Source organism: Dendrobium catenatum, unplaced genomic scaffold, assembly GCF_001605985.2.
Source record: "Dendrobium catenatum unplaced genomic scaffold, ASM160598v2 fragScaff_scaffold_879, whole genome shotgun sequence".
Lineage (NCBI taxonomy): Eukaryota > Viridiplantae > Streptophyta > Magnoliopsida > Asparagales > Orchidaceae > Dendrobium > Dendrobium catenatum.
This window is the reverse complement of record NW_021319341.1, coordinates 671344-679962: the sequence shown is the minus strand read 5'-3', so window position 1 is coordinate 679962 and position 8619 is coordinate 671344. Positions and strand designations below refer to the sequence as shown.

The 8619-nt window shown below is 30.4% G+C and overlaps 1 protein-coding gene across 1 annotated transcript; it reads left to right on the top strand.

The window, feature by feature from the left end:
* The first annotated feature begins 3237 nt into the window (after positions 1-3237).
* On the top strand, positions 3238-6876 carry LOC110095886 (probable flavin-containing monooxygenase 1). Its single transcript, XM_020821589.2, has 5 exons — positions 3238-3678; positions 4941-5178; positions 5639-5814; positions 5900-6258; positions 6362-6876. Exons 1-5 carry the CDS (start codon positions 3238-3240, stop codon positions 6717-6719), a joined length of 1572 nt encoding a protein of 523 aa, XP_020677248.2. The 3' UTR covers positions 6720-6876.
* The last annotated feature ends 1743 nt before the right edge of the window (positions 6877-8619 follow it).

Here is an 8619-nt window from a genome sequence, read left to right as displayed (position 1 = left end):
TAGGTACAGAGTGCGGACGGGGAGAACCGTCCGCACAGACACAGTGTACCAAGCGGTACCCAGTGGCACGGAGTGGTACCACTGGGTACCGCTTGGTACACTGTGTCTGTGCGGACGGTTCTCACCCGTCCGCACTCCACACCTAATAATTTTTCCACCTCAAGGGCTTGCATCTTCCTTTTTTTTTTTAATTAAAACAAATACATTAATAAATCATTCAGTATATTTTCTCATAATGATTTGTAGTGAACTAAATATTATTAAATTTATCCAATACTTCCTCAAAACATGAAAGTCATATGTTATTGTTATGAATGTTTGTTTGTTGTTTTTTTTTTATTAATAACACAATATATATATATACACACACACGCACACACACACGTATGCTATTTGTTTTATGTTTAAATAAATAAGAAACTAAAAAAATTACCTTTTCTAATTTCTATGTCTTCAATCAATTAAAAAATAAATGCAATAATCAACTTCACAATTATACCATTGTTTATTTATCCTTCAACTCAATCAAGTTCAGCATAATCTGTAGGAGAGTAAGGTAAAAATCAGTCTTTAAGAAAGCCTTTCTTCATCCTTGGATTGCAGCCCATATTTTTACACAACTGATCATTATTCCAAATATGAATAGTAGAGATACAATATCCTCTATATCTGCTGCCTGAATATTTCTTCACATGCTTCTCCCACTCCATCACATTCTTCTTCATGGATCTTTTGCATGGCAAATGATCTTTTGTTATTAACAAATTAATTTTTTGTACTAAAAAACTCCTTTAATTAAGAGGAAGTAATCGAGTTCGATTGAAAATGTTTCACTATATTTTGGAGTGAGAAATGAGTTTTTGAATTAGAGATGATCTTAGAAAGCATAAAAAATTAGCTATTCCAAATGAAGTCTAAATTTACATTCAACTTATAATAAAATTTATTTTTGAAAATAATTTTGTGAAAGATTATGAAATGTAACAAAAAAAAACTTCATTTTTTTTTTGTATATAAACTGAATAAAAAAGAGTGACTTTTTGATTAAAATGAATTCTTTTCCTCCTATGTTGCTCTCAATTAATATTGCATCATCATCAATATATAGCAATATAACGCAAATACTATATGCTAAAACTTAGTTAAGCTTTCAACTAAAAATAATAAATTATCTCACCAAATGAATTGTTAATTAATTATCATTAATATTAGCACATTCTACAATAATATCTAATATTGATTTAAGAAATCCAACGTCGGTGACTAATTTTCCTTTCATCAACTAATCAGCCACTAAGGTATCCATATTACTATAATTCATTGAATAAATCACTTTGCTTTCAAAGACCTCAAGACCTTTCTCTATATATAGAAAATATTGTGATATATAGAAGTCCGCTAAATCATCCAATACAAAGGATAACAAAATCCATGACATGAATCTGCAATGGTAGGTTGAATAAGAAGCTTGGATTTACCTTATTATTTTGTAACATGCTAATATGAAAATTTATGTATCTCAAGACGTTTACTTCCACCATGAAGGATATTTTCTACAATTTAAGTCTACTGTTTTGTGTTATAGCATTTACTAATTACCATAAAGAGTATCCTTGATAATATGCAACCCACATTGGTGAAATCATTTCAACTAAAATTCTCATATAGCATATGAAATACTCTTAACTTAACATTATGCGCAATGATTTTCGTTCAATATTACAATGATAAATTTTTCTACCTAACGTATTAAATATTTCATTATTCATTTATTTTTTGTTGAATAATGGTACACATTCCTATGAAATTGCTATGACCAATGTAAATAAATATGGCCTTTATTCCTATTCAAACTTTGATACAAAAATACTCCAACATCAAATTTAGCTCTTTTGTAAACTAAGACATCTTATATTGCTTTGAATACATTTTGCATTTAATCATTGGCTTTTTAATTTCCATTAATTGTTTGGCAATCAAATTCTCATAACCTTTGGGAATTAATCAGTCAAGATTAACAAATCTTATCAGGAACAGTGGGATCAAAATTATTATTAAGAACTTAAATTTCTTCTAATTTAATTTGTATTGCACTAAGTGATCCCTCCTTTGCAATTTGATCATCAATTTTTGTTTTTGTTTTTTTGGGGCCATCAAATCATTTATCTTCCTATTTTTTATTGATTAAAAAACCTTTTATATTCATTTTTTAATAAAATTAAAATAAAATGTTTCATATTTTAAGCATCAAAAACTCAAAATATAGCTGCTTTTCCACCATAGAGATATATATACTAAGCCCCATTATTATTAAGGTAAAGGTCATAATCAGTAATTGCCTATATATAAAACAAATTTTTATCTTATTTTTTATTATTTAATTTAATTTTTTGGACGCACCAAAGAGGCTAATAAAAAAATTACAAAAGCGCTCGAAGACATCAATTTGCATGGCCTGGGAAGGTTTTATGGTAATAAGTTACTTATTTGCTGAAAGAGAAATCTAAAGTCAAAAAATAAGATATAGTACAGTGAAGATGTTTTGAGCTATTTGATTGAACGAATGATCACTAGCTTGGACTATTTTTTATTTTTTAAAAACAGCTTTTTTTATAAATTTTTTTGAGTTAGAAATTTTGTAATAAAAATCTACTTTAGAAAATATCAAAATAATAAGAAAGCTATCTCAAACGAAATCTTATTTAGTATAAAACTTCGCCGATTGGTGGTGGCGATTGGGGGGAGGTGACAAACAAGGTGGGGCTACAGCGGACTTGGGCTGGTGGTGGTCCACAGCGGTTGTTAGTGGTGGATGTCGTTAGCACACAATTATTTGATGTAGCAATCCATTTAAATTTAACAATTTTGAAATTCATCAAAAATGAACTAAAAGCTTAATTTCAAATCCATATCTTAATTACTTTGTATTTGATTTACTTTACATTTAAATGTACTACAAACAAATAAGCAAACAACACATAAATCTATTTAGCTTATGTAAATATATAATAAATTATCATATATGTCTTGTGCAGCTCATCATGATCTGTTGAGTAATCTTTGACTAAAAATTAAGAGATTTTAGCTTCAAAATCTATGATAGTTTTTCTTTAATGGGCTCAAAAGTAAAATAAAAAAAAAAACATCCATATCTTTATAATTATTTATAATTAACGCATTTATTTGCCCTATAAAAGGTTGCTTAAACAAAACCCACAAAACCTATCAACTAACCTAATGGAGTCGAAGCAGGTGGGTGTTGTGGGTGCAGGTATTAGCGGTCTAGTCACATGCAAGTACCTTCTCCAAAAAGGTTTTCAGCCGGTGGTCTTCGAGGCCGGCCGGTCCATCGGTGGAGTGTGGGCGAGCCCACTCGGTTCGACCCGGTTACAGACCCCTGCTGAACTTTACCAGTTCACCGACTTCCCGTGGCCGGAATCGGTGACCGGGGCGCCCAACCACAAGCAAGTGATGGAGTATTTGGAAGCTTATGCTCGCCGGTTTGACGTTATAAGGCATGTGAGGTTTGGGGAGAAGGTGGTGGGTTTGGAGTATGTTGGACCGGACCAGGAGGAGATGGAGGCCTGGGATTTGTGGGGTGGAACTGGTGATGGGTTCGCCGGAGCTGGGCGTGGAGTCTGGCATGTCACCGTGGAGAAGGAAGATGGGGCTAAGGAGGTAATTTTAACTCAAAGTAGGATTTAGTAAAGGACAAAAAATTATAATATTAAAAAGCGGCTAAAAGACTAAAATAAATCTTAAAATTCTTTGATTTACTTTTGCACGTATCTCAAAGTAGATTAAAAATTTTTGTTATGATTATAATTTTTATAGTATATTATGAATCTTTATTAAATTGGGCAGTAAAAATTTTTATTTTAGAATATATTGATCCAAGCTTAGCAACTATGAATTTAAAAATTTGTAATTTATTTTGAGATGAATAATAAAAATATTTTTAATTTTTTGTATATATTCTAATTAAACTTCTCATGTTAATCAAGATTTAGTAATTTTTGATGTGTTAAAATTTGGAAATTATTTGACACGAAAACTATTAGATTTTGATAAATTTTGATAATTATTTGCTTATTTATATAAAAATATTTTTCAATGAATTTAAAATATTAAATATATTTTAAAATAAATGTAATATATAAATAAATAATTAATATTTATATAAAATTCATCATTAATAAATTCTAAATAATTTACGAGAAACGAACAATTTAAAAGTAAATTCTGCTCACGCTATGATTGATTAATTTAAAATTTAATTGATAATTTTAAAAAATAATTTGATAAGATATTTATTTATTTATTTCAACGTCAAATGTGACACAAAGGAAAACAAAGCTTTGATGTCTGTGTGAGTTTCTTAAATGGTCTAAATGTTCCAAAAACAAAACCAAAAAAAGATTAGGGCTCAACTCTTAGTTGGAAGTTTTCTCGATCAACCAAGAGGTTTTGGGTTCAAGTCTTGCATATGTGATGTATAGATTTGTCCTATTTTGTGTAAATGTCACAATTAGCTTATTTTAAAATGAGAATTCTTATTTTTTTCAGAAAGAAATTAAAACTCTTTTGAAAATTAATTTTAAATATTTGTTTTAAAAAAGTTTTTTTTGCAATTAGATGATTATGAAAAGAAAAATTATAGTTATATAAATATTAAAAAAATCTACAATAGAGATTTTGCATCATTAATTTCTTTTGTTTATGTGATCATCAATGATTTGATCACTTTAATTTTCGTGATATTTTTATTCTTTTAATCTCTTAATTGATCTAACATATTTTTCATTAATGATTGCATGAATTGAAGTGCAAAATAATTTGTTTCTCTTAATTTAATTCTTACTAACATAATAATAATATAATAAAATAAATAATCTTGATATTTATACTACTGTAAACTAACAATACCTTCCCTATCATAGGAGCATGTTATGGACTTTGTGGTCCTTTGCTTAGGAAGATTTAGTGGACTCCCAAAAATACCTAGCTTCTCTGAGAGTAAAGGTCCTGAGGCCTTTAATGGTAAGGTAATTCACTCCATGGACTTAGCCAAAATGGGAAGCAGTGTTGCAGCTGAATTTGTGAAAGGGAAGCGAATCATTGTCATCGGTTTTCTTAAATCAGCTCTTGATGTTGCTGCAGAATGTGCTGATATCAATGGTATGATCATTATCCTTATTGCTATTATTATGATGGTTAGAATACAATCATGTGTCATCACCTACTCATTCTTCCATATATATAATTGAACATCAAGTACTGTGTATTTTTAGAAATTATTAAATGCATATATGTGCGTGCTATAACAGGAGTACGTAGTTGTATTCTTACAATATATTTCAATCAAATGGCATATATAGTGAGCACAAAGCAACATATATTATTGTACACCAAATCAAGCATACAGCTATAAACTTTGATTCTTTGCATGACAGATTTCTTACTTTTTTTCTAAAACAGGTTTTTGTACATAGTTTTTTAGTTCAAAATTTTTATATTAAAATGCTACTTTAAAAAGGAATAAGAATGTTGTCCCAAATGAAGCTTTCGAGCTATTTTGTTCACACAAAATAATTTCTCATAGGCTTTATTCTCATTTTTCTTAAATTTTCATATATAGGTGTGGAGCTTCCTTGCACGATGATTGTTCGAACTAAACGATGGAACTTACCAGATTTCTCAGCCTGGGGCGTCTCCTTCGGTTACTATTACTTTAATCGCTTCTCAGAGCTACTCTTTCATAAGCCAGGAGAAGGAATCATGCTAAGCCTCTTGGCAACACTACTTTCTCCTTTAGTAAATGCTTTTTCCACATACTTTAGTAGCTACAAACTACATGTATAAATATATCTCACAATCATATTGGTATTTTTCAATGTAGAGATGGGTTATATCTAAGTTTGTTGAGAGCTACATCAAGAAAATCACCCCAATAAAGAAGTATGGAATGGTTCCGGACCACAGCTTCTTTCAAGCTATGAGTTCCTCCTTATTTGCTTTACTACCTGAAAATTTCTATGAGAGAGTGAAAAATGAGAGCATTATTCTCAAAAATTCAAAAAGCTTTGAGTTCTGCAAGGATGGCATAATCCTGGAAGGTGAATCTATGCCCATAAAAGCTGATCTAGTGATATTTGCTACTGGCTTTAAGGGGGATGAGAAGCTTCGAAACATCTTTGAATCTCCATCACTTAAGAAGATTGTGACAGGCTCATTGGAAAATACAGTTCCACTTTATAGGTACATATGCTAGCTACTTTGATTAATATATAAATATAATCAGGTTATTATCAATCCAAACATGATTGAACAAAGTTTAACTTTATCTGTACATGTATTACAGAGAATGCATAAATCCAAGGATTCCACAAATGGCAATAATTGGATACTCAGAGAGCTTGTCAAATTTATATACTTCAGAGATCAGAGCAATGTGGCTAACACATCTTCTTGATGGAGGATTTCATCTCCCGAGCATAAAATTGATGGAAGAAGACATGAAAAAATGGGATAAATACATGAAGGAATACAGTCATGAGTATTATAGGAGATCTAGCATAGGGATCATACATATATGGTATAATGATCAACTCTGTAAAGATATGGGTTACAATCCTAAGAGAAAAAAAGGGTTCTTCTCTGAATTATTCATGCCTTATGGACCAAATGATTATATTGGTCTTAGGTCTAAAAAGAAATGATAATATCTCTCTAAGATCATTGCAAGGAACCAATAATGATATCAATGTTGATTATCAGCTTCAGTAATGTCTCCTTCATATAAGGATATGAATGTTGTTTAGATTGAATGGCTACTCAATGGGCTTAAAGGAATAAAAGCTAATGATATTATCAGAAAACTTAAAGGAATGGATGGGACATGCAGAAATAAAATAATATAAATGATTTTTAGGCATATAGAAATTAATTTTAATTATTAATATTGTTTTTTCTTCTGATATTATTAAACCTTTTTTTTATAAATGAATTTAACTTATATGTACACATTTTAGGTTTCAGTGTAGTTTTATTAAGGGAGTAAGTTAATGATAATTTTAAAGATTTTATCAATTATTATATAAATTCTAATTATAAAAAGCTTTTGACTTTAAAATTTTCATAAAGGCAAAAAATAATGAAAAATGTAGTTTTTTTTTTCATAAATTATTTTTTATTTAGTATTAAAATCATATGATATAAGCATTAATTAAAATCGTTGTAAAATGTGTTTGCAGTGAGCGTTAACTATGATGATTTTAGAACTGCTGCAAGGTTTTTATGTTTGCCCACAAAGGTCAAATTTAAGTGTTGTGACAACTATTCTTTCTTGTAGTTATGCTTAATATCTTTGATTTAGATTGTTGATGAATTCTATTTTTTTCATGAAAGAATAACATTAGAAAATTGAATATTTTGAAATATAGTTATCATTTAAATATATATTTGATATAATTTATTTTGATAATCATATATATAATATTCAAATTTAAAAGAACAATCCAATTAGCTTTTGGAATATGACTCACAAAACCTTATACAATCAAGTAGTTGAGAGAGATTAGTATAAATTTATTTCCTAAGTAATTTGGATGAAGATAATTCTCACCAAGGGCCTCTAAGATTGTTCTTGCATGTGTTAACAAGAGTGTGGAATAGTAATGGCACCAATGACATATCTAGCTTGCATGAATGCTCATGTCTAATTTGGGTAGCATTGATATGCACTATCAAAATTTAGGTTTTTACAATAATTGTTTGTGGCGGTTTGTAAACTACCGCTAAAAAGAGGTATAGACAACATTTATTATTGTTGCTAAAAACACTCCTATTACTCCAATCAGTCATGCCCTAAACACTAATTTTACTCCTGCTCTTCTTGTTTCTATCTTCCTTGTGTTATATTCTTCCTCTGGGTCCATTCGACAAGACTCCATGTTGCTACCGTTGTTCTCAATCGCAAATAACAGTTCTACGTGCGTGAGGGTGATGAACCAGCTATTCCTGATGTGCCTTATCTTTTAAATTAGGCTTATCAAATGGAAATTTGATAAACAGAGACTGGTCCATCCGGCCCAACCTATCAGCTGGCTCAGGCAATATAATAGGCGCAAGCCTGCTGGTCCACAGGCTTCAAATCCAGCCCCCCTTGGGGTGGGGTCCACTATCTAAGGGAGTTAGTATGAGGGATGTTTTGTCCTTTTGCATTATCCTTATGTTTGCTTTAAGTAGAAGTTTGTATTAGGGTTATGACACTTTTGTGGTTGATTTTTGTGTGCTTTTGATGTTTATGGGCTCTAGCGACATCTAGAGAGTTTTGAAAAAATTGATCATATTCTCGAATAGAGGATCACTTATATCTTGCTATTTTCTTCTCCACTACTACATGATTCTTGTTGTTATTTATGTTTTGTGGGAGATTGTGTGGTGGAAAGTCGCTATATTCGCATTCTTAGGGTTCACATGAGTTCTACAAGTATGTCCTATCAAAATCGTGGATGATTTGCAAGCTCAAATTCCTTGGGATGATAGTTCTCGGTTTTTTTTTTCTTTCTAAGAGAATGTACTCAAGGGTGAGTTCATGCACGGCCACTACGTTCTTGA